The sequence below is a fragment of the Salvelinus fontinalis genome, chromosome 21, assembly GCF_029448725.1.
Source record: "Salvelinus fontinalis isolate EN_2023a chromosome 21, ASM2944872v1, whole genome shotgun sequence".
NCBI lineage: Eukaryota > Metazoa > Chordata > Actinopteri > Salmoniformes > Salmonidae > Salvelinus > Salvelinus fontinalis.
In genome coordinates, this window is record NC_074685.1 from 8,998,870 (window position 1) to 9,026,466 (window position 27,597).

General features: G+C 43.0%; 1 protein-coding gene across 1 annotated transcript in view; it reads left to right on the plus strand.

The window, feature by feature from the left end:
- Positions 1–26,373, plus strand: part of LOC129818126 (microtubule-associated protein 1B-like) — a 39,370-nt gene extending 12,997 nt beyond the window's left edge. Inside the window, exons 3-7 of the mRNA XM_055873727.1 lie at positions 15,036–15,118; positions 16,543–16,683; positions 16,921–21,910; positions 22,075–22,313; positions 22,533–26,373. Coding sequence (XP_055729702.1) covers positions 15,036–15,118; positions 16,543–16,683; positions 16,921–21,910; positions 22,075–22,313; positions 22,533–22,688 — 5,609 coding nt within the window. The 3' untranslated portion in view covers positions 22,689–26,373. The remainder of the gene's footprint in view (positions 1–15,035; positions 15,119–16,542; positions 16,684–16,920; positions 21,911–22,074; positions 22,314–22,532) is intronic.
- Positions 26,374–27,597: the final 1,224 nt, after the last annotated feature.

Sequence of the window (27,597 nt, forward strand, 5' to 3'; positions counted from 1 at the left end):
CAGTGGCAGGGTGGGTAGAGGTCAGTGGAGGCCTCTCGGGGGAGGATCATCCTACTCAGTGAATTTCTGAAATAAAAAAAGTGAAACATTTCAAAAAAGATTATTTTTTAAATAAAACTACACTAAATATATATTCACGTCACCAAATAACTGATTAAAACACAATGTTTTGCAATGAGATTCTACAGTAGCCTCAACAGCACTCTGTAGGGTAGCACCATGATGTAGCTGGAGGACAGCTATTTTCTGTCCTCCTCTGGGTACATTGACTTCAATACAAAACCTAGGAGGCTCAAGGTTCTTAGCCCCTTCAGTAAACTTATGACAACTTCTGGAGGACGTCCTACAACCTATCAGAGCTCTTGCAGCATGAACTGACATGTTGTCCACCCAATAAAAGGATCAGAGAATGAATCTAGTACTGAAAGCATAAGCTACAGCTAGCTAGCACTGCAGTACATAAAATGTGGTGAGTAGTTCACAGAGAGAAACACAATAGTTGAACAGTTTTGAATAAATTCATTTCTTCAAAAATTAAGGGGAAACAGCAGAGAGAGAGAGAAAGCTGTATTTCATTGTATTCTTTTCACTTTCACTTACTTAGCTAGCTAATTTAGCCTACTCAAACACCGGGCTCAAACAGAGCAGGCTGGCTATCCAACACTGGAACTCTTCCAAGTCAAGGTAAACTTTCGTTTTTTTTTTATTTATTGCCACCGGCCCTGACGGTGTAACTGCTAAACTGCTTGCTGTACACTGTACTTTGTGATAACACATTAGTTCTAGTAGCTATGTTGACGATGACGTTGGCTAATATGGTGGCATTGACAACGATGTACAGTTGTGGCCAAAAGTTTTGTGAATAACACAAATATTAATTTCCACAAAGTTTGCTGCTTCAGTGTCTTTAGATATTTTGTCAGATGTTACTATAGAATACTGAAGTATAATTACAAGCATTTCAGAAGTGTCAAAGGCTTTTATTGACAATCACATGAAGTTGATGCAAAGAGTCAATATTTGCAGTGTTGACCCTTCTTTTTCAAGATCTCTGCAATCTACCCTGGCATGCTGTCAATTAACTTCTGGGCCACATCCTGACTGATGGCAGCCCATTCTTGCATAATCAATGCTTGGAGTTTGTCAGAATTTGTGGGGTTTTGTTTGTCCACCCGCCTCTTGAGGATTGACCACAAGTTCTCAATGGGATTAGGGTCTGGGGGGTTTCCTGGCCATGGATCCAAAATATCGATGTTTTGTTCCCTTTTGCCTTACGGCAAGGTGCTCCATCATGCTGGGAAAGGCATTGTTCGTCACCAAACTGTTCCTGGATGGTTGGGAGAAGTTGCTCTCGGAGGATGTGTTGATACCATTCTTTATTCATGGCTGTGCTCTTAGGCAAAATTGTGAGTGAGCCCACTCTGTTGGCTGAGAAGCAACCCCACACATGAATGGTCTCAGGATGCTTTACTGTTGGCATGACACAGGACTGATGGTAGCGCTCACCTTGTCTTCTCCGGATAAGCTTTTTTCCGGATGCCCCAAACAATCGGAAAGGTGATTCATCAGAGAAAATGACGTTACCCCAGTCCTCATCAGTCCAATCCCTGTACCTTTTGCAGAATATCAGTCTGTCCCTGATGTTTTTCCTGGAGAGAAGTGGCTTCTTTGCAGCCCTTCTTGACACCAGGCCATCCTCCAAAAGTCTTTGTCTCAATGTGCGTGCAGATGCACTCACACCTGCCTGCTGCCATTCCTGAGCAAGCTCTGTACTGGTGGTGACCCGATCCCGCAGCTGAATCAACTTTAGGAGACGGTCCTGGCGCTTGTTGGACTTTCTTGGGCGCCCTGAAGCCTTCTTCACAACAATTGAACCGCTCTACATGAAGTTCTTGATGATCTGATAAATTGTTGATTTAGGTGCAATCTTACTGGCAGCAATAGCCTTGCCCTTGAAGCCCTTTTTGTGCAAAGCAATGATGACGGCACGTGTTTCCTTGCAGGTAACCGTGGTTGACAGAGGAAGAACAATGATTCCAAGCACCACCCTCCTTTTGAAACTTCCAGTCTGTCATTCGAACTCAATCAGCATGACAGAGTGATCTCCAGCCTTGTCCTTGTCAACACTCACACCTGTGTTAATGAGAGAATCACTGACATGATGTCAGCTGGTCCTTTTTTGGCAGGGCTGAAATGCAGTGGAAATGTTTTCATTTGCATAGCAAAGTGAAACTTTTCAATTAATTGCAATTCATCTGATCACTCTTCATAACATTCTAGAGTATATGCAAATTGCCATCATACAAACTGAGGCAGCAGACTTTGTGAAAATGTATATTTGTGTCATTCTTAAAACTTTTGTGCAGCGGTTATGGTATGAAAGTCCCAGACAGCTGATGTGTTGTGCACTGAAGTCCACAAGCAAATGGAAAAGGTTAGAGGAGAGCGCGTAGATCTGAGAAGTAATTATACAACGTGCAAACTGATGATGCTGTTTGTATGTGGTTGCTATGAAAGTGAACTGTGTGTGCGGGTATCAGGGGTGTATTCATTTGGCCAATTCTGTTGAGAAACGTTTCTTAAACGGAAGCAAACGGAATGAAACAGGGATAAACCTACCTGAATTTGTCCAATAGAAATGCTTGTTTGCAACTGTTTGGACTAATGCTTACGCCCTAAATCAGCTAGATGCACGCAAGAGTGTGCAAGGAGGTAGGGCTGACACCAATTAGTCGACTGAGATTTCTTTACTTGAGCAGAATAAAATAAATGATGGTGTACAAGACACCTGTCTGATTGGCGCCTGTCTGAGTGCAAATACATTGTGGAGGCCGTGGGGATGGCACAGTCCGTCACTCTATGACGTGCTACTGAAATTGTAATTGGTTATATGTTGTAAGAACAATGGTGCAAAACAAATAAATATTATTTGATAACAAATGCACTTTCTCCTGCGTTGGATCGCGGTCGATGTCTGTGCGTCTGAAACACATCAGAGCGCTGTTGAATTGGAGCCTTTTGTTAGACCATGTTGCTATGTGCATAATAGCAAAGTTAACCAGCATATTGGTGTCGAGAACAATGCGGTGGAGGCAGCAGCGAAGTTAGGAGACGAGAAAACGGCCCTTGCCTTAATTGTCAAAAAAAATGTGAGGAGAGAGGAAACCCCAACTTAATTGCGTTTATAATCAATAGTCTAACTATTAAATGTGCCTGGCTTTAGAAATCATCCATATATAACTAGAGAAATAACACAGATCCTGCTTCTGTTGCCTGTTTGAGTGTTTGTTTAATAACCTACTGATTCCGTGAGCGGATAAACAATTTCACAAATTCAACTGTTTTTAACCTTTGCTATGCTGTAATAAAGGCTTTACACATTGATTTAGTGTTGTTTACACTGTTCCAAATTGTCAGAAATGTTTTATTTATAATAATAACCCTCCTTTTTCTTGATATCCTTATTGTTATTATTGCTATTATTATTGTGATCATCATTATAATAAGTAATGTCATTGTCATTAGTAGGCTTAGTATAGTAGGTTTAGTATAGCAGCCTTGTATAACCACCATCGAGCTGTAGGCCTAAGAGCACATCCTGTTTAGTCTTAATACTGTAACTTACTTAGGCCTGTATTTCAATACTTATTGTATAGGCTACAGTACTCTATGAATCAATCATTCATTCGTTTATGTCATCACACAGCATATGAGTCATTCATGATTTGAAATGCAATCAAGAAATTTTGTTTTAAAATAAAATAACAAATTGACACTTAAATAATTAGCGTAAACAATAAATAAACCGTTCCATTCATGAAATTGTATTCACGATTGAATATGACTTCTTTTAGTCTTTACTGTAATAAAGGCTTTACAATAAATCAATAAAAAACGTTTCAACAGACTCTCTGGTGCGCTTATTTAGTGTTATTTACATTGTTCCAAACGGTTAGAAAAATGATATTGTAATCTAACAGCACCTGTTTAACACACATAATATGTATGCAGTGCTTGCTTCTTACCTTCTTTTTCTTGATCTCCAGTATTTTCCACAACTAGTCACATTTATTCCATACATCAGAGTTCCCCTTTACCTCCTGAGCAACCAGTAAACATTCGCCCATTTCGAGTTATTTTGTCACGTCCTCTGCATCCATTTTGCTGTCACATGTGTTACGATTTTCGGGGGTTTGTTATAACCAAATTATTGATGTGATTAAAATATGCTATAGGTAAGGCCCTATTGGTCACGTGCATGTGATGCATACATGTGCCACGTAAAGAGAACAAGGGTTGAGGGAGTAGGTTTGAGGGATTTTGGTAACAGAACTTATCAGTCAGAAATGGCTGGTATTATGTTGCAGCTTCAGCGTGATAAACACAGTTGATGTTCTGTGGTGGTCGCTGCAGCAGGGACGAGAGAGAGACAACGGGTGCTAGTCACACAGGCACTCACTGTCATTTTCTTACACAGCGCAGCAAGTCTGAGCTCGGTCCAGCACAATCAAATCAATTGCGGTCCGACTCTTTCTAGTCATTTGTGTGTCTTAATTATTTCATCAAACAGTGTGTTTAAATCATCAGACAAGCTCTGTGCATATCGTTGATTTTATTAAAACACATAGGTTGTGTCTATATATGGAAAAATACACGTTTTAAAATTTTGACCAATCGATTGGTCAAAAGAACAGACGACTCTCGGTCAACCAAGATTTTTTTTAGTCGGACAGCCCTACAAGGCGGTAATGAATGTGTCACTGTCTGTCACCTTGATTACTCCAATTTGTCTCTCGACCTATGTTATAAACTTTAATTCGTAGTCTAGGTCGTAGCAACCTCATGATGAGTATAGGGAAAAATGTTGTATCATGTAGTAGTCTTTACCTATCGATGTTACATTGAGCTGGGTGAATGGATATGAATGACAGTCATCCAATATGTTGTAATAGAAATAAGGCCATGTTCATAAAAAAAAAAAATCCTCCTCCCTAATCTTAAACGGCACCGACTGCCACTGGTAGAGATAATTCTGTCTGTCTGATGCCTGCAAGGCTGTCAATCCTAGACAGAGGATGGGTGCATTCTCTCTCTCTCTTTCTCTCTCTATGATTCTCAGTCTCTACTTCCTCTCCTTCCATTCTTGTGTATTCCTGTCTCTGTCTGTCTCTCCCTGCCATCGCCTTTTTACATGTTTGTGTCTCCCTCATTCATCTGCTCTTCTCCTATGTCTGACTTGGCACCCTCTAGCCTTCTCCACAACTGTCTTTCTCTCTCACTGGAGTAGACAGTAAAATATTTTCACCGTGTTTCAGTATAAGTTTTGGTAGTCTAATAATATAGTGATAAGGATTTATGATACGTGTATGCTATACTCACCTGGCATTCCCCATAACCTGAAGTGTAATTAAAGATAATCGAGATAATAAGCTCCCAACAGAAAAATGACGAGGAATGTCTATTAGCATTTTGCATACTGTATAAATGATTGTGTTTTTCATGTATAAAATGTGGTATGCTGGTATGCTTTTAAACTGCCTTCGTTGGTCTGGTTTTAACCCTGCTTCCCCAATAGATCAAATTAACACACAATTTAAGCAAATGCACCTGTGCTAATGTTGAGCTTTAAAAGCATAAAACGCCTACATACTAATAGTGCTATTACACACAGTTAATGAAAACAATTGAATCATTGCATAAACAGACATCTGGAGAACATGAATGTCACTCGTTGTTTTTCTCGCATGAAGCATGATCGGTCCTCAGCAGAGGAGGGAGAGAGGGAGAATGCAATTACCAGTCTGCTTGATAGATGATCTGTTGTCCATCAAATTGCATCAGCTAGCACAGACCCGTTAGAGGAAGGAGGGACAGGGAATTAGAGAAAGGAGGATGGAGAGAAAGGAGAAGGATGGAGGGAGGGAAAGCAGAGGGATGGAGGGAGGAGAGCCCCACTGCCACACAGGGAGTTAGCTATGCAAACAGCAGATGGCTATATGATACTGTAAGTATCCATTCCTGTACTCAGGCTTTGCTGCAGACAGCAGAGCTGACTAAAGAACAACTGGAGAATTAAGAAGTCATCTCTCGCTCAACACCCAATCTATCAACCCTCCTTCCCTTCTGGGATGTGATAGAGAAAGACAACATGGCAGATTCCAATCAATATCAATGAAAAAGTCAGATCAGTTTGTCATGCTTTAATTGTCTTCAGATCAGATTGTCATGGATGTACTGTACTGTATATGAGAACATGAGGCCCATTTGTGGAGAACTTTAAAGATGATCTATATATCTAGATAATGCAATAATCAACATTATTTGTTTTATTACTAATTTATTTATCACACTTCAAGTCACTTGACATGTAGCTTTATAACTAATGAGGTGTGGTGGTCTTACTGGCGCTTTTACACTCGCCGAAGCATCACCCAGGTGGGAGCTTCATTTCAGTTGTTGACGATCCAACCTATCTACGGAGGAGGAGCTGTAACTGTAGAAGACCATGAGGTGCCGGATGAAGAGCTCTGTGGCCTGTCTGTAAGATGTCTCTACCTGCCTGTCTGTCAGATGTCTCTACCTCTCTGTCTGTCAGATGTCTCTACCTCTCTGTCTGTCAGATGTCTCTACCTCTCTGTCTGTCAGATGTCTCTACCTCCCTGTCTGTCAGATGTCTCTACCTCCCTGTCTGTCAGATGTCTCTTCCTCCCTGTCTGTCAGATGTCTCTACCTCCCTGTCTGTCAGATGTCTCTACCTCCCTGTCTGTCAGATGTCTCTACCTCCCTGTCTGTCAGATGTCTCTACCTCTCTGTCTGTCAGATGTCTCTACCTCCCTGTCTGTCAGATGTCTCTACCTCCCTGTCTGTCAGATGTCTCTACCTCCCTGTCTGTCAGATGTCTCTACCTCTCTGTCTGTCAGATGTCTCTACCTCTCTGTCTGTCAGATGTCTCTACCTCTCTGTCTGTCAGATGTCTCTACCTCCCTGTCTGTCAGATGTCTCTACCTCTCTGTCTGTCAGATGTCTCTACCTCTCTGTCTGTCAGATGTCTCTACCTCTCTGTCTGTCAGATGTCTCTACCTCCCTGTCTGTCAGATGTCTCTACCTCCCTGTCTGTCAGATGTCTCTACCTCTCTGTCTGTCAGATGTCTCTACCTCCCTGTCTGTCAGATGTCTCTACCTCCCTGTCTGTCAGATGTCTCTACCTCCCTGTCTGTCAGATGTCTCTACCTCTCTGTCTGGCTGTACCATCTGTGCTCCCTCCTCTCAATATACTATATCTCTGAACTGTCTATCATCTACAACTGTGGAAGACCATCACCCAAGAATGGCCAGATCCCTACATTTGTTTTGTTGAATAGATTTTTGATTATTTTGTTTTTAAAGTGACTTTGAGATTCTACTTTTAATGAGAAGCGCTATATAAAAGACATCTATTGTTATTATTAATGCATGCAATAGTTTAGATCACCAACTATCTTCAGCCATTCTAGCTGTAAACTGAGTTGTTGCAGTTGCCATCGCTATTAATAATCTGCAATTGTGTCCTCCTCTCAAATATGAGAAGAGATTGAATAGACTGGTTGTTTTGTGGCATCACTTTGCACTCCTATTTTTAGTTCAGTACAAGTTGGACAGTGTCGTTATTGTGGACCAACAGCCGTACCAGGCACTGTTACATTTGCTAAATCAGTCTACTGTAGTCATTTTTTCTTCTGTGTGCCTTTTCAGTAAAATAGCCTAAACAGTGTCTGGTTTAGAGAAGAGAGAGTGGGATGAGGTCGAGAGACATTGGAAATGGTGCCTAGGGTCTGTGAAATGTCAAGGGACCTCTGGATTCAGTTGAAAGAAAGATGAGGTGACAGATCGACAGGGGATGGATGGATGGATACGAAGACAGACAGTAAAGATCTAAAGAGAAATAGGACCCCAGCTGAAGAGCAGATTGATCGTACTTGCGTTCCAAGATTGTTCTTACACAATGGAGAATATTTTCTCTCATTTCATCTGTTATTTTAAAGGAACTCCCTTGCCTAGTGGCTTAGTGATTGGACAACTAGCTAGGTACGTAGCTAGCTGGACAATTTTTCTGCTCAGTCATATGGATAATGTGCAGTGATGCGTGTTACATTACCTCTCCTCCCACTGAGAGGGCAGTGGAGGGTTTGGAGGGATGGAGAGGGTGGAGGAGGGGAGCAGAGAGGGGCCTTTTATTGACAGAGCCACTGTAAAGGTTAGGGGTCAATCTAGCTTCAGTGGCCCTTCCTTTTTCGTTTTCTCTTTCTTTTGACATTATTTTCCAAGAGGGAAATGGCCATGTTAGTTGTGTTTGTAGAAAAATACTTGCTAGGACTGTGGCCTAATACTCCTTGTAGCTTAGTTTAAGGATTTTGTTTTGGGGTCCTTCCCCATGTTCTCTGTAGAAAAGTAAAGTAGGGAAATAACCAAAACACTTGATCTACATAGAGAACCAGAAAAAGGGGACAAAACACCTACTTTTCCATTCCATTAGCTTCAGCCTGCTAATACAACAGGGGCAGGTAGAGAAATAGCCTGTTTGTGTATGGAGATAATTACAGACAAGCTAAAGGTTGTTTCCCTCAGTCACTTAGTATTCTCATACAGAAATCCTGAGGCTCTAGTTATAGGGTGCCGGTTCTGCTGGGTTTGAAACATTCTCCCTGGGGGTTTAAAGTAATATATCTGATGCTGTTACGCCAGCCTTAGAAAACAAATGAATACACAGCAAGTGAATACAGTATTAGCTCCAGCTTTGAACTGCACTAAGAGGTACAGTGCAGCGTTAAAGACACACCAGTTATTTTGAACTTGACTGAACTTGTTCCACAATATTAAAATCACAAATCTCTCCCTGGAATAATAATGATAAGCACTGTGGATTTACATCAGCAGTCTGAGTGTCAGTATCTAAAGCTGTAGACCCTACAGGGAGCTATCCAATACAAGAACCACCCATACATGACATAACATTTCCACCATAAATTAAACTGAAAGTATTAGACTACGGGCTCTATTCAGTCCGCATCGCCGAAGTTCAGCTTTACAGCGCGATTTAAATTTAAAGGCAATGTTACCGCTTTAGCGGAGACTGCATTCACGGTAAACGCGGCATGGAAATAGAAATGATCTTTCTATTGGGAAATCTGTAACGCCTCAGCGATGCAGATTGAATAGAGCCCTAGGAGATGCGTCTGCGCAACACATTCCTCCTTTCTAAATTATAGTGCCTAATCCTTGGCAGTTGAAGGTTTGTTAAACAAAAAAGAAATGATAAATGACAGGATATCCAACTAAAAAGAGAAACATTACCATCTAGCTGAATCTATTCCTCTGATATGTTAGGCCAATCATGATGTTGGAGCCAGTCTAGCGTTAGCGGCAGTGAATAGAGCACCTCCTCCACAGTGGGGGACACTCCTCAGGGAGAAGCAATAGCAGGAGGGTTAATGGGTACAGCTCTGTGATGAGGAGGAGGATCTACATAGAATATGAAATATGTACGGATGAATGGGCCCTGCAGCCAGAACTTACTGCAGCCAGAACCTACTGCAGTACAGAACCCCTAGAGACCAGACACTCTCTCTCTGAGATAATCACATGACTCTTGTATTCTTTCAATATACCAACAGAGCAGCAGATTCCCCGACCCAGAACTCAACCTCCAACTGAGCAAGCACTGTATTTCTATTAATTCTGTTCTGTTGGAATCCGGTTGTTAGCGTTACAAACCATGGGCTGGTTTTGCCATAGCGATAGAACTTAAGCTTTTACGACTGTTATCATGTTACGATATGTGATAGAATCAAGCACAGTTTTTGTAAATTATGAGGAACAAAGACCAGGCTCTTCAGTTAACTCATGTAGCAGTATTGCCACAATGAGTGAAAGGAGAGAGGATAAGGAAACCGAGAGAAAGATGGATTGGGATGCCACTCAGGTGGTTAAAGGAAGGCATCTCCCCTACTGTAGGTGAATGATGAGTCTGTAGTTGCCCTCAGTGTGTTGGTGCCACCTGGACCAGAGGAGCACAGACAAAGGGCAGAAACATACAATCAAATGAAATATAGACAACGTGACAGTTTTGTATTGATGTTATATTCCCATGCTGCTCTTGTTATATTCACTTCTTGATTGGGTAGTTATCAGGAAGTACAGGTCCTGTTTTATCACGAAATTGTGGACTATTATCAGATCTGGCTTAAGAACACTGAATTACTGCATTTACATGTTGAAGGGTTACCCAGTAGTTCTTAAGATATAATACTGGTGAAGGAAAGGATTAAGATAAAGCAAGCTGCTGAAAGATTCCCACTGGGCACATACGCCAGTTTAACGTCTATTCAATGTACACTGAACAAAAATATAACCGCAACATGTAAAGTGTTGGTCCCATGTTTCATGAGCTGAAATAAAAGATCCCAGAAATACTTCGCTTACATTTTGTGCACACATTTGTTTACATCCCTGTTAGTGAGCAACAGCATGATCATTAAACAGATGCACCTTGTGCTGGGGACAATAAAAGGCCACTTTAAAATGTGCAGTTTTGTCACACAACAAAATGCCACAGATGTCTCAAGTTTTGAGGGAGCGTGTCCACCAGAGCTGTTGCCAGGGATCTGTACACAATTCCTGGAAGCTGAAAATGTCCCAGTTCTTCCATGGCCTGCATGTTTGGGAGAGCGAGAGAGACTGGAGTTGTTAGATAAAACTGAAACTAAGAGAGTACAAAGAGACGGTTCTTTCTCACTGATTCCCTGGTTGACTTGGGAGTGGCTGGGGTGGGTGGTTGGTGACAGGGTAAGAGGGTAATTGTCTGTGTGCATCCTTGGCAAGTGAGTAATACTTATCTGCTGCAACTATAGCCTCTGCTTAATAGGGCCATATAAAGTTTGGGATTTTGGTAGTGAGGCCCTTTATCTACTTCCCCAGAGTCAGATAAACTTGTGGATACCATTTTGATCAAATAAAATGTATTTATATAGCCCTTCTTACATCAGCTGATATCTCAAAGTGCTGTACAGAAACCCAGCCTAAAACCCCAAACAGCAAGCAATGCAGGTGTAGAAGCACGGTGACTGGGAAAAACTCCCTAGAAAGGCCAAAACCTAGGAAGAAACCTAGAGAGGAACCAGGCTATGAGGGGTGGCCAGTCCTTTTCTGGCTGTGCCGGGTGGAGATTATAACAGAACATGGCCAAGATGTTCAAATGTTCATAAATGACCAGCATGGTCAAATAATAATAATCACAGTAGTTGTCGAGGGTGCAGCAAGTCAGCACCTCAGGAGTAAATGTCAGTTGGCTTTTCATAGCCGATCATTAAGAGTATCTCTACCGCACCTGCTGTCTCTAGAGAGTTGAAAACAGCAGGTCTGGGACAGGTAGCACGTCCGGTGAACAGGTCAGGGTTCCATAGCCGCAGGCAGAGCAGTTGAAACTGGAGCAGCAGCATGGCCAGGTGGACTGGGGACAGCAAGGAGTCATCATGCCAGGTAGTCCTGAGGCATGGTCCTAGGGCTCAGGTCCTCCGAGAGAGAGAGAGAAAGAGAGAATTAGAGAGAGCATACATAAATTCACACAGGACACCGGATAAGACAGGAGAAGTACTCCAGATATAACAAACTGACCCTAGCCCCCTGACACATAAACTACTGCAGCATAAATATTGGAGGCTGAGACAGGAGGGGTCAGGAGACACTGTGGCCCCATCCGATGATACCCCCGGACAGGGCCAAAAAGGAAGGATATAACCCCAACCCCACTTTGCCAAAGCACAGCCCCCACACCACTAGAGGGATATCTTCAACCACCAACTTACCATCCTGAGACAAGGCCGAGTATAGCCCACAAAGATCTCCGCCACGGCACAACCCAAGGGGGGGCGCCAACGCAGACAGGAAGATCACGTCAGTGACTCAACCCACTCAAGTGACGCACCCCTCCTAGGGACGGCATGAAAGAGCACCAGTAAGCCAGTGACTCAGCCCCTGTAATAGGGTTAGAGGCAGAGAATCCCAGTGGAGAGAGGGGAACCGGCCAGGCAGAGACAGCAAGGGCGGTTCGTTGCTCCAGAGCCTTTTCTTTCACCTTCACACTCCTGGGCCAGACTACACTCAATCATATGACCCACTGAAGAGATGAGTCTTCAGTAAAGACTTAAAGGTTGAGACCGAGTCTGCATCTCTCACATGGGTAGGCAGACCATTCCATAAAAATGGAGCTCTATAGGAGAAAGCCCTGCCTCCAGCTGTTTGCTTAGAAATTCTAGGGACAATTAGGAGGCCTGCGTCTTGTGACCGTAGCGTGCGTGTAGATATGTACGGCAGGACCAAATCGGAAAGATAGGTAGGAGCAAGCCCATGTAATGCTTTGTAGGTTAGCAGTAAAACCTTGAAATCAGCCCTTGCCTTAACAGGAAGCCAGTGTAGGGAGGCTAGCACTGGAGTAATATGATCAACTTTTCTGGTTCTCGTCAGGATTCTAACAGCCGTATTTAGCACTAACTGAAGTTTATTTAGTGCTTTATCCGGGTAGCCGGAAAGTAGAGCATTACAGTAGTCTAACCTAGAAGTAACAAAAACATGGATACATTTTTCTGCATAATTTTTGTACAGAAAGTTTCTGATTTTTGCATTGTTACGTAGATGGAAAAAAGCTGTCCTTGAAACAGTCTTAATATGTTCGTAAAAATAGAGATCAGGGTCCAGAGTAACGCCGAGGTCCTTCACAGTTTTATTTGAGATGAATTTACAACCATCAAGATTAATTGTCAGATTAAACAGAAGATCTCTTTGTTTCTTGGGACCTAGAACAAGCACCTCTGTTTTGTCTGAGTTTAAAAGTAGAAAGTTTGCAGCCATCCACTTCCTTATGTCTGAAACACAGGCTTCTAGCGAGGGCAATTTTGGGGCTTCACCATGTTTCATTGAAATGTACAGCTATGTGTCATCCGCAAAGCAGTGAAAGTTAACATTATGTTTTCAAATGACATCCCCAAGAGGTAAAATATATAGTGAAAACAATAGTGGTCCTAAAACGGAACCTTGAGGAACACCGACATTTACAGTTGATTTGTCAGAGGACAAACCATTCACAGAGACAAACTGATATCTTTCCGACAAATAAGATCTAAACCAGGCCATAACTTGTCCGTGTAGACCAATTTGGGCTTCCAATCTCTCCAAAAGAATGTGGTGATCGATGGTATCAAAGGCAGCACTAAGGTCTAGGAGCACGAGGACAGATGCAGAGCCTCGATCTGACGCCATTAAAAGGTCATTTACCACCTTCACAAGTGCAGTCTCTGTGCTATGATGGGGTCTAAAACCAGACTGAAGCATTTCGTATACATTGTTTGTCTTCAGGAAGGCAGTGAGTTGCTGCGCACCAGCTTTTTCTAAAATGTTTGAGAGGAATGGAAGATTCGATATAGGCCGATAGTTTTTTATATTTTCTGGGTCAAGGTTTGGCTTTTTCAAGAGAGGCTTTATTACTGCCACTTTTAGTGAGTTTGGTACACATCCGGTGGATAGAGAGACATTTATTATGTTCAACATAGTAGGGCCAAGCACAGGAAGCAGCTCTTTCAGTAGTTTAGTTGGAATAGGGTCCAGCATGCAGCTTGAAGGTTTAGAGGCCATGATTATTTTCATAATTGTGTCAAGAGATATAGTACTGAAACACTTGAGTGTCTCTCTTGATCCTAGGTCCTGGCAGAGTTGTGCAGACTCAGGACAACTGAGCTTTGGAGGAATACGCAGATTTAAAGAGGAGTCCGTAATTCGCTTTCTAATGATCATGATCTTTTCCTCAAAGAAGTTCATGAATTTCTTACTGCTGAAGTGAAAGCCATCCTCACTTGGGGAATGCTGTTTTTTAGTTAGCTTTGCGACAGTATCAAAAATAAATTTCGGATTGTTCTTATTTTCCTGAATTAAGTTGGAAAAATAGGATGATCGAGCAGCAGTGAGGGCTCTTCGATACTGTACGGTACTGTCTTTCCAAGCTAGTCGGAAGACTTCCAGTTTGGTGTGGCGCAGTTTCCGTTCCAATTTTCTGGAAGCTTGCTTCAGAGCTCGGGTATTTTCTGTATATCGTGGAGCTAGTTTTTTATGATAAATGTCTTTAGTTTTTAGGGGTGCAACTGCATCTAGGGTATTGCACAAGTTTAAATTGAGTTCCTCAGTTAGGTGGTTAACTGATTTTTGTCCTCTGACGTCCTTGGGTTGGCAGAGGGAGTCTGGAAGGGCATCAAGGAATCTTTGTGTTGTCTGAGAATTTATAGCACGACTTTTGATGCTCCTTGGTTGGGGTCTGAGCAGATTATTTGTTGCGATTGCAAACGTAATAAAATGGTGGTCCGATAGTCCAGGATTATGAGAAAAAACATTAAGATCTACAACATTTATTCCATGGGACAAAACCAGGTACAGAGTATGACTGTGACAGTGAGTAGGTCCAGAGACATGTTGGACAAAACCCACTGAGTCGATGATGGCTCCGAAAGCCTTTTGGAGTGGGTCTGTGGACTTTTCCATGTCAATATTAAAATCAAAAACCAAAAATTTGAATATTATCTGCTATGACTACAAGGTCCGATAGGAATTCAGGGAACTCAGTGAGGAACGCTGTATATGGCCCAGGAGGTCACTTTTTATACTACATGATTCCATATGTGTTATTTCATAGGTTTGATGTCTTCACTATTATTCTACAATGTAGAAAATAGTAAAAATAAAGAAACTCTTGAATGCGTAGGTGTCCTAAAACCTTTGACATGTAGTGTATATATGTTGGTATCCACTACTTCATCTGACTCTGGGGAAGTAGATAAAGGGCCTCAGCCAAAATCCTGAACTATCCCTTTAAAACATGCTTTTACATGCACCCACTATCAGAAAAATCAGAAATAATTAAAGCATATAATTTTAGATTGATCTGGACATTGTGTTGATAGTTTTTTCCCCACAACACACATTGATTTAGTTGTTCCGTATCCCTGTGTTGTTTTCAGGGCAGAGAATTCTTCACCACAAAAGCAGCGTTCTCGAGACAGTAGTGCTTATCAACCCCTCAGATGAAGCTGTCAGCACTGAGGTAAGTACATTCCATTCAAACACACCTGGGTTACATTCAGTAGGGCTCATTGTAGCAAAAGGCTTTGCAAAAGAACCAAATAAAATATGTTCTTATTGAACGAGCTCAGGTTAGCACCTCACTGTTTCAAAACATTTCAAAGCTCTTCAAAACATTTTCCCTTTACTGAACACAACCCTGGATAGATGGAATGGTACTGTATGGTCTCATTGATATTTTCTACACTCCTTTATGGAGACATTTCTACTCCTGATCTGTTTGTTCCTCTCAACTTACCTCCTTCTCTCACACCGCAAGAATGCCTGCACAAACATACTCTTGACTCCCATACATAGAAGACATCTTCATAGACATAAACACATTTCAAAGCAACTGCAACTTGAAATGGATGACTGCTTGGCACGCTTAATTGGCCAATTATCCTCCCCAGTCCTTTGTTTTCTGCTACTCTGCTATGTGGACTAGAATAGAACCATCACAATAAGAAGCTCTGGGGACGAAGAATACTGCCTTGGTTTACTCAACCAACAGATAGGTTCCAGATTCTGGCCTGGAATCTAATCTAAATACTGACCGAATAGTGAAACATGAGCGAAACATAATTCTATTCTATTTGGATTCTAGGTTACTGTTTTGTCCCTATATATATTTACTTTGCAGTGCAGCATTTTACTAAGTGAATTCACCAAAATTACTAGAAGGTTGAAAATTGAAAAGAGAAACGGAAGGCTGTTACACAAGGTTAGATCTGTCAATCCTTTCTTTCACTCTTCCAGCTTCCCTTCCTGCCTGGCGGTGTCTGCAATCTGTGCATTAATAATATCTCACAGTACTGCAGGTTTGACCCTGTCTAGCATTCCGGAACAGTCCATGCCTGTGAAGAGGATAAAAGGCTGGGCACTAGAGAGAGAGAGAGTGAAAGAGAGCGACTACACTAATTATCTAATGGATTTGATTGAAGTGAAATGGGTGCTGTTTCTAATTAAGATTGTTGGCAGTAAAAGGCTAAGTGGACATTGACATGACAAATTCACTTTGAAATGGACTACAAGGATTACAGACATAAAGTACAACATTTACCGTTGCATCAGACTTTTCTATTTTTACAGCTAACAGCATTTTCCAAGCTCACTAAAGATTGTCTCTGAGCATAAACTTTTAATTAAATGTTTTATATTAGTTATAATTTTTTGTCATTTAGCAGACACTCTTATCCAGAGTGACTTACAGTAGAGTGCATACATTTTTCATACTGGTACCCTGTGGGAATCGAACCGACAACCCTGGCGTTGATAGCACCATGCTCTACCAACTGAGCAATACGGACTGTGATTCCAAAATAAATTCATGCCACAATTGCACTGAAACTCCAATGATACAGATGTGGCTTTCATTCTGACATGTTTTCCCTTTTTTCTGCATAGGTTTGTCAGATGATCTCAGACACAGCCAGAAACAAGCTGTTGGTGCTTTCAGGACAAAGCTTTGAAAACACAGGAGCACTGATTTTGCAGTCTGGCTCCTTCTCTTTCTTCAACTTCATAGATATATTCACAGACCAAGAGGTGAGTAAAATTGAGCAAATAGTTCACTAAGCAATTACTGTTTCATTATAATGTTACAGTTTGCAGTATTGTTCATGATCTGCTGAAGTTTACTGACCTCTCAATGTGCAAACCTCATGATTACATCTGATGGAATACAATTCCTCTGATATCTGTCATAATTGTGAATATGTTCTGTTTGATCATAGTCTCATGATTTTAATCCCATGTCTCCAAATATCTCTCTCTTATCCCCAGATTGGTGAATTACTTAGCACTATTCGCCCAGCAAACAAGGCAAGCCTAACCCTCTATTGCCCTGAGCAAGGTGACTGGAAAAACTCCAACTTGGACAAACACAACCTACAAGACTTCATCAACATGAAGCTCAACTCACCACTGATACTCCCAGAGATGGAAGGTCTCTCAGAGTTCACAGAATACCTGTCGGAGTCAGTAGAAATCCCATCGCCATTTGACATGCTGGAGCCTCCGACCTCTGGCGGTTTCCTGAAGCTCTCAAAACCATGCTGCTACATTTTCCCTGGCGGCCACGGCGACTCTGCCCTCTTTGCGGTGAATGGGTTCAACATGCTCATCAACGGGGGCTCCGACCGCAAGTCCTGTTTCTGGAAGCTGGTGAGACACCTAGACCGGGTAGACTCCATCCTCCTGACCCACATCGGGGACGACAACCTGCCAGGCATCAACAGTATGCTCCAGAGGAAGATGGCTGAGCTGGAGGAAGAGCAGTCACAGGGTTCCCAAGCTACTGGCGACTGGTTGAAGAACCTCATATCCCCAGACATTGGGGTTGTGTTCTTGAACACCCCTGATAATCTGGGGAACCCTGCTGAACCCAACTTCAGGGTGAGGAGGAACATTGAAGAGGCAGCACACACACTCCATTACCTGAGCAAGTTGAATCTGAGGCCCGAGCCTTTGCAGAGGCCGGTCGGTAACACTATCGAACCCATCATTCTGTTCCAGAAAATGGGCGTGGGGAAGCTTGAGATGTATGTGCTGAACCCGTCGAAGAACAGCAAGGAGCTGCAACATTTTATGAAGCAGTGGACAGGCAGCGAGAAAGACAACTCCACTGTTATTCTGCCCAATGGAAAAGAATCGGAGCTCCCAATTTCTTATATGACCTCAATCTCTTCCTTGATTGTGTGGCACCCATCAAACCCTTCAGAGAAGATAGTACGTGTCCTGTTTCCAGGCAATGCCTCTCAGTATCACATCCTTGAAGGTTTGGAAAAACTAAAACACTTGGACTTCTTGAAGCAGCCAGTTGTCACCCAGAAGGAGCTATCTTCTAACTTGGCACCAGCTCTAAAGCAAGCAAAGCTGAAACATAAAACTGACAGCAAGGAGAGTCTGAAGTCAGTCTCTAGGCCATCACCAAGCAAAAGTTTCAAAAAGGAGTCAAAGGAGGAGGCTCCAGAGAAGGCAAAGACAGATGCAGAATCGGCTCAAGAAAAGACTAACAAATTTGAGAAAAAAGACAAACCTTTGGTGAAAAAGGAAAAAGCGAAGGCACCGGAAAAAGAAGTGAAGGTGAAAGCAGAGCCAACTACTGAAACTCCAGAAAAGAAGAAGGCTGAAATGAAACCAAAAGCTCTTAAGGAGAAGATTATCAAAAAAGAACCCAGGAAGTCTGTAGAAAAGAAAAATGATGAAAAGGAGGTAAAGAAAGAGGTAGCAAAGAAAGATGATAAGCTAACATCTAAAAAGGAAGAAACACCCAAAACAGAACAGAAGCAAGAAACACCCAAAAAAGAACAGAAGGTAAAGAAAGACATTTTAAAGAAAGATAGAGATTTCAGGAGGGATTCCCCCATGAAGGTGAGGAAGGAAGAGAATAAGGAGCAAAAGAAAGACGATCTAAAGAAAGACATGAAGAAGCCATCCAAGGATTTAAAAAATACTCCATCTGCTTTAGGCGAAGGGAAAAAACTTGCAGCAAAACCAAAATCTCTGAAAAAAGATGACACTACAAAGAAAGACTTTGGAAGCCCTTTCAAGTCCAAGGCAAAACCAAAAGTCACCAAGAAGGACCTCAAGGCCACAGATGCTAAATCCGCTGTTGCAGGAGCTGCAGCTGTCATAGCAGGAGTGGTAGCCACCGCCACTTGTGCTGCGGAGGTCCTTGAGACAGAAAGAGCCATGATGTCTTCTCCAGAGGACCTCACTAAGGACTTTGAAGAGCTCAAAGAAGAGGAGATCTTTCACGAAGAAGAGCCGGTGGTGATCCACAGAGAGGACCTCATGCACTCTAAGGAGTCCCCTGAAGCAGCAGAGTCTCTGGATGAGGGGATCACAACCACTGAGCATGAAGGAGAAAGCGGGGAGACTCCAGAGGAACAAGAGCATAAAGGGAAGTTGAGCGGCAGCGGCAGTGAGAAGTTTGAAGATGAGGGAACTGGGCTAGATTATGAAGAGAAGGGAGAGACAGAAGAGGTCCATGAGCCAATGAGAAGGGAAATGGACAACCATAAACATGCTGATGACAGTGAAGATGAGGACTCTGAGGACGAGGATGCAGAGCCAGACCAATGTGGAAAAGATCATAACAGAAATGAAAGAGAAGTACAGAAGTGGGGCCTGTCGGTGACACCGCCTCCCAAAACGTCTGAGCCTCTCTCTCCGTCTGCATCTATTCATGATGAGACCCTTCCAGCTGGCTCTGATGATGAAGCAGCCTCAGATGATGAGAACCGTGACGAGGCATACACTGCTACATCTGGCCACACCCAGTCAACTATTGAGATCTCCAGTGTGCCAACTCCAATGGACGAAATGTCCACTCCAAGGGACATTATGAGTGACGAGACTACTAACGATGAGACAGAGGATTCTCCCTCTCAGGACTTTGCCAGGTTTGGAGGAACAATGTTAGGAGACCTTGGGAGGAAGAGGCTGTCTCCACTACACGACGGCCCAGAGTCAGACCATTCAAAGAGCGATGCCACCGAAGGCAGGGACTACAACGCTTCTGCATCCACAATATCTCCACCATCGTCACTGGAAGAGGACAAAGAGGAAGGGTTCAAGTCCGACAAATTTGGTCTTGATTCAGCAAGCTCTGTTCTCACCACTACTTCACCTCTCATCCGCTCCCCTTCAGCTCCCAAAGGAACCTTTGACTCATACTCATCTGGATTCGCGGCACCAATTGAACTGTGCACAACACTTTCAGGATCATCAAAGGCAGCAGCTGGATCTTCTACTAGCCCAGATGACAAGACATTGGAAGGTACCACCTCACCTCATTCCTCTGGTCACACCCCTTACTTTCAGTCTCCCGTGGATGAGAAGGCTGGCTCTATAGCACCTGCAAATGGCCACGGTCCGGTAATTGTAGAGGTTACAAGTGATAAAGAAGATTCCAACAGGGTCAGCCCCATGGACGACCCAATTCCTGACCACACCTCGACTGTAGAGAAGGTGCTGTCCCCAATCAAGAGCCCGCCTCCTGTAGTAGAAGGAAAGTTACACTTTGATTTAGATCATATGTCAACAATGCACTCGAATCAAGATGATAAGAAAAATGGGGCTAGCGACAGTACCTCAATCTCATCCACAAACCCATTCGCAGGTTTCAAAGAGGAGAGTAAAATGTCGATCTCGGAGGCAACCACGTCTGATAAATCGGGTAGCCCTGTAGATGAGGCTGTAGCAGAGGACACTTTTTCACACATCGCCTCGGCTTCCACCGCCTCACTGGCCACCAGCTCATTCCCAGAGCCTACGACAGATGACATTTCCCCTGCTCTCCACGGTGAAGCCGGCTCCCCGGAATCAACAGAGGTGGAGGACTCCCTTTCTGTCTCTGTGGTTCAGACTCCAACCCCTTTTCAGGAGGCAGAGGTCTCTCCTAAGGGGGAGAGCCCCAGGCCCATGTCAATCTCTCCAGACATCTCACCAAAGACAGCCAAATTAAGGACACCAGTGCAGGAGCCTAAATCCCCAGAGCATTCCACCATGTCATTTGGCCAGGAGTCCCCTGATCACTCATTAGCCCTAGATTTCAGCAAACAGTCTCCAGAGCACCCTTCTGCAGGCAGCCTGCGCGCCACGGAGAACGGGCCAACAGAGGTGGACTACAGCCCCTCAGAGGGGAATGATCTGAGATCCTCCGAACAGTACAGACCCACTGTAGACAAGCCTATGCTTTTCAAAGACAATGACTCAGGTCGCGCCACTTCTGCGTCCCCATCAGACGCATCTCAGTCCACCCCCTCGACAACTACGCCTTGTCAGATGAGGGAAATGTCACCGGGCTTAGCCCAGCAGATGGACAAATCCCCTGCCACCCCGAAAGGGTCTTCCCCCTCTTCCCCCTCCTATTCTTGCTTCACTCAGAAAACAGATATGCCCTTAGCAGCAGAGACTAATCCCTTCAAATGTGGTGGAGATTCCAAATCCCCTGTCAGCCCCAAGGTTCCCTCCCCATCCTACCTACCACTCTCTTTCAACCTCTCCGACTATCAGAAGTGTGCAGGTGGTTCCAAGGACCCAGACTCCTCCCAGAAGAGCCCCTCTCCTGGGTCTAGGACAGATGTTGACCTTTGCCTTGTGACCTCTTGTGAATACCGCCACCCTAAGACAGAGCTGTCCCCATCCTTCATCAACCCCAGTCCTTTGGAGTACTTCATGAATGAGGAGAAGCCTCTGGAGGAAGAAAAGCTTCTAGCTAAGTCAGGTGGAGGACCTCCACCCCCTGGTAATAAACTCCACGCTAAGCAATGTGAAGAGACCCCACCAACCTCCATCAGTGAATCCGCCCCATCCCAGACGGATTCGGATGTTCCCCCTGGGACAGAGGAGTGTCCCTCTATTACTGCGGACGCAAACATAGACTCTGAGGATGATTCTGAGACATTACCAACAGACAGGACCCTGACTTACAGACATGCTGATCCTCCTCCCGTGGCTCCCAGGGACTCTGCTCCGTCTCCAGCCCACCCAGATGTCACCATGGTGGATCCGGAGGCTGACAAGCCGCCCGCTGACGACAACAACCAGACTAAGGACAAGGACTCAAAGGCAGAGGGAGCTGAGAAAGCTAAGAAGAAGAAGCTTACCAAGACCAAGTCCTCCTCACCAGTCAGAAAGACTGGCCTTTCAAAAGTAAAGGATTCAAAAGTAATGGCCTCTCCTAAGAAAAGTGTAGGAGAAGGGAAAGATGCCAAAAATGCAACCAATAGCTCTGCATCCAGGGGTGTGAAAAGTGCCACATCAGGTAAGACTCATATATTTTCTTACTTGGTCATGAGTCTAGAAGCGTTGGTTAGTTTCTGATTAAATAAGTTTAAAGTTCAAGCTCAGTTTGCCTCAGTATAGAATCACATGTTTTTCATCCATTATGTACATAGATTTTCTAACAAAGCTGCATCTCTGTCTCAGGTTCAGGTGGTGGAAAGGCAGCAACTGCAATACCCATACCCAACTGCCCTCCCATGTACATGGATTTGGTTTACATCCCAAACCACTGCAGCGCCAAGAATGTGGATGCAGAGTTCTTCAAACAAGTCAGGTCCTCCTACTATGTAGCAAGTGGCAATGACCAGACGGCCCAGGAGCCAAGCAAAGCTGTCCTGGACTCACTGCTGGAGGGCAAAGCCACGTGGGGAAACAACATGCAGGTACAGTGAGACAGTCAATTTAACAGAATAACCGTGTTAAAATCCCATAGTATCAGAAAGAGAGGTGACATAGAGAAGATAGACAAGACTTAAATAATATACATTGAGAAAATACTGTCAGAACCTTTTTTAGCTTCTTAATGCTGAACAAAATGAAGCTAATATGCTCAGAGTTTTGTGAAAAAATAGTATGCAAACCCTAACCCTTCTTTGTTGCAGGTGACCCTGATCCCGACTCATGACTCAGAGGTGATGAGGGAGTGGTACCAGGAGACCCATGAGAAGCAGCAGGACCTGAACATCATGGTGCTGGCCTCCAGCTCCACCGTGGTCATGCAGGACGAGTCCTTCCCCGCCTGCAAGATAGAGCTGTGAACCTGATCCTGGGCCTCGTTCCATTCCAAATTATGCTTCTCTTCTTCCCTTAACTTCTCCCTTCACTGGAGTGTGCACTCTATTGACGTTCCAAGACGTTTCTGCAAGGGAGCACCTTCTAATGAAGGGAAGGGGTCGTAGTAATTTGGATTGGAACAACCCTCTGTACTCTCCTGATCAAATGATCTAGTAACCGAGAGATCTAGTGATCAAATGGATCATGTTGTTAGTGGTATCTTTGAGTTGGGGTGAGGGATGACGTAGACATAGAGTAAATGTAAACGCATGTAATTTAAACAAAGGCTGTGTGCCAACATTAATGAAATATACATTGCCTACATTAAAATGATGTTCTGGTTTGAAAAAACAATGGCAAACATAATTGTTTTAATGAAATCCACAATACCCAAAAGAAGTACCTGACACAAGTATCAGCTTTGTGGTGCACTTTGAGTAAGGAAATGTCATAGCAATATCCTGTACGGAATGAAAAATTTGATCTGACCACTATAGAGAACATAAAATGAGAACATAGAATGCTCCAACTGTATAAATTGGTGCTCTTGACGTAGATTGATTTCTTCAGAAAACAAAATTTCCCATGAGCACCAATTATCAAGTCAAATCAATATAGAAAAATTCATGAGAATATACTTGTTCATACTGGGGACAAAAAAAGGTATGACAATAATACAAAATTATTGAGATATTATGATGAAATCTATTTGTCTTCAAGGTTGGGACTACACGTCAAAATATGTACGATTCTGGTACATGCCGTTACTTTCTTAATGTAATCCATTACAATTACTAGTTACCTGTCCAAAATTGTAATCAGTAACATACATTTTGGATTACCCAAACTCAGTAACGTAATCTGATTACTTTTAGATGACTTTCCCCTTTAGACACATTAGAAGAAGACACAAAGGATCCATCAAAACGCATTTGGTGTGTCATCTTAGTGATTTCTGACTTGTGGCCTAGTGTGGCCTAGATCTAGTGTGGCCTTGTGGCCTAGATCTCTGACTTCTCTGACACTCACTCTGGTGGAACAACCTTAAACTTGCGCCTTTGTTCAATGCTGAATCGAATGTCATTGAGAGAACAGAAAGGTGTCAATGTATTTTTCGCAAACATCCTTTCTGAATTTAAAAAGTAATCCAACTAGTAGTCATCTAGTTTTTCAAAACTATCTGTAATCTGATTACAATACAACTGATTACAGTCACAGTTCCCCCCCCCCCCCCCCCCCCCCCCCCATGTAATCAGTTACTCTCCTGGGTGTGATAGTAGGTCATCAAACAATGCCTCAAGCCACTGATTATATCTCTGTCTAAATAACTAATCTATCAAATTGATTTAACCCAGCTGCATACACCAAAGGATCGAGGGAAAACACGTGTAAGTTATTGCCTTAGGAAGTGAATTGAATGTAAAAGATTGATGCACTGAGGACAAATAGCCTATGTAAGAATGATTAGAAAACGTAAAACACAATTTAACAAGAGTCTGTCCCCAACTGTCAGATAATCTCTGTATAGAGTTAGTTTAGTTTGATACTGATGGAGTAAATAGATAGAGCAAGATGAAGGTTCAACTGCACTGAGGGGCCTATGAAACATAACACGTTTGTCTTAATTCATTGTAATTATTTAGAGAACAAGACAATTATAGTCAAGATTTGCCCATGACTCTGACACTATCTTGATTTAGAATTACGCTGCACGCTTTGTGATCCTGTTAGTGCAAACGATTGTTGATTTGTCTTCGTTAACATCAGTTAATGCGAACCTTTTCTTTGGGGGCCATGATTTTTGTTATTTCATCTCAGTGTTTTAAGAGTTGTTATTTATTTAATTTATTATTGGCTAACTTTTAAAATGTAATCTAGTCTCTTAAAGATATACAATATGAAAGGTATCTGTATAATCGGCCAAACTTAATTTAAAAAGTGTGTTGTTTTAAAATAATGTCTTATGTTCAGATTTGATCTTTATAGCTTATTTATTTAAACTTCTGCTCAGTCCATCCTCCCTAGCCAAGTAAAACTCAACTCCACGATGTACTTCACACAAGGGAGTTGAGCGGAGATGAGAGTGGATGGACTGGAGCTCCGACGTCACATAAGGGTTTTTAACAAAAACAACGGATTTCAGCACCCAAAACATAGCCCGGGGAGGGGTCTGTGGATCTGTCTCAGTCCGTTCATTCATAAGTTAGTCACGTTATATCTCAGACAGCTGCATCATTCGTGGGGGCTACATGTTTACTGTTGCCTTGTTTTATGTGCTTTTGGAGCTCCAGTTCGCCCACACTAGTCGCTGCTGAACTCTGTTGATGTGAGGTACATAGGGGAGTTGAGTTTTACTTAGCTAGTCCTCCCCAGCATTTTGTGTAGAACCACAAATGGAGCCCTAGCGACAGCTTGAATGTGCTACAATATCTTCAGGCTTGTGAAGTGAGACACTTTCCTAACCTTACATTTTTTTCTGTTTTTAAAACACTGTACTATAATTATAAAAAGCTTTGTAGCAGGGTGAATGGTCGGAAGAAATGTGCATGAGTAATACGCTTTTTTTCTCTTTTTAAGAATTGGGGAAATCTGTTCTTATCTGCCAAAACAACAACTCAAGGCTGTGCTAATATAAATGAAGACATACAGTAAGAGTTGGATGTTCCTTGAGGTGTTGCCAGCTACGCCATAATGGCATGGAGTGAAAAGTTCAACTAAAGGCCCTATCTTCTGACTGTGTTGGCAATTTTAAGATCTTTAAATCTGCTTCCTCATAGTCCATGGCCCTAGCTACTCAAGGAGGATATGTAGTACCTCGGCCTACCACAGGTCTATATAAAGCAGTGGTCAGTATGCCTTTTGTGGTTGCAAGATGGCAGCACCTCTGCCAAATCCCTACGAGTCAGGTAAAGCTCTGTATAGATACGCCTTGAGAAGAGTAAAACACGGGGGAGAGTGACTGTTTTGGGTATGAGTTGGGGTGTGAAAGACAAAAAAACGAGACACTTTTAAAGCCAGGACAAATGATGATAATTGTTACGCGAAGCCATGAACAGAACAATAGAAAACAGATGTTCAAACACCAACCGTCTACATCAACCAAACTATTTAATGACCACGCCTATAGGGAGGCCACCAACATACTACAACCATCCACCACTCAGAACAAACGGTCACTGGTTAAGTAAAAACTCACATAGGCAAAATATTACAGTCAACCAACCAGGGCCAGGGACTTAGTTACTGCCTCCACGACAGGTCTCCATGGCAACACATTTATCCAGTTGTCCTGTACAGCTCTGCAACCGGATACTTTAATCATAAGCATGACCATCCTGCTGTTCAACCACAAACTATAGTGACCGACCGACCACACACCACTCTTTCTTGATCTTTCCTCACTCAACTACTGTACTGTATTCCTTGTTCTATCTTTCTCTATTCTGGGTGATTGTTAATACTGTCTGTCTGCAACTGTGTGGTATAAAATTGTCTTGTGATCTCTGCATCCTCTCCTGTTCCAAACTCATATCTAATGTAGCGGTTAGTTTCAAGTGAAAGTATTATTTACTGCTTTTCTGATATTTGTGTGCAATGTCTCCTCTCCCTCCTATGGGACATTTGATGTAAAGGGACCTACTATTAAAACCTAAAAAAAAGAGCCACAAATCATGAATCTGTCTCTTTTTTTCTTGAATGAAGGTATATTCGGAAGTAATGGCTTCATGATGATGATGATAATGATGATTACGGTGATGACATCAACCAGAAGAATGGACTCACTATACAAGCTTACCATATGTTGGTGACCTAAGACTCATAAAACAAAACAGGGCTAAATGGCTCAACTCCTGACCCAATGAAAAGCTGTGCTTTTCTCTAAAATACATGACAGAGAGACATGAGAGCAATCCTTAATTGTGTGCGTGCTTCACCCTAATGGAGAGGCATTAGCTCTTTACCAACAGGTAGGGAGGGGTCAGACTCAAAATCAATACATCACATCGAACAGCAGTAACACAAACCCCCTACCCCATAGGAGCGAGGAAGACCATTGGAGCAAAGCAAACCCCCCTTACCGACCAACCAACCGTGGACAGAAACAAAAGGTTGTTGTAGCTATAATAACTGCCCTCGTGGACTGTAGATTCAGAGACACACAGTTTCCTGGCTGTATGGAGGCTGGCTGGTAGGTTAATGGTTAACATCACTTCTGGAAATGTGATTGGCTATAAAAGGACAATGAGGCCCCAGGCAGAGACATGCTCCATGGCCTTCAGGATGACAGGTGTCCCTGACAGGCAGACAGCCCAGGCAGACAGGCCTGGGCTGGGGATTTATGACCCAGAGAGACGGGAGAGAGATTGGAGGAAGAGGTGTAGAGCAGGGAGAGATGTAGAGAATGGAGAGAGAGATGGAGTTTGGGGTGAGAGATTGAAACCAGAGGAGAGATTGGAGGGAGATAGGGAGACAAGGGAGGAGAGATTTGAGGCTCAGACAGTCACCCTGTTTGTCATGTTGTCACCACAGTGCTTGGTAGGGGCATCAGCCTGAGCTGCAGCAGCCTTGAGAAACATTTTCCCATAAGAGACACGTTGAACAGATTTTTAGGCAGTGAGGGTGTGAGAAGCATGACAATGCAATCATTTTACTCTTGCTGAAAATGAAACTGAAAAGATAGAACAAGCAATTAACAATCAACAATGAAACTGATGGAATAAAGAATCAACCAACCAATAAGATATATGGAACCTGGAAGCATTGCACCTGCAGGTGGTCTATAGCCTTCTCAAAGTGACCTTTCTCATGGCAACATCATTAACAGCACAGCAGCATTGTTAGCAGGTGTCTGTCATTCTAAGCCACAAACATACGTTTAGGGGGAGGGTATTG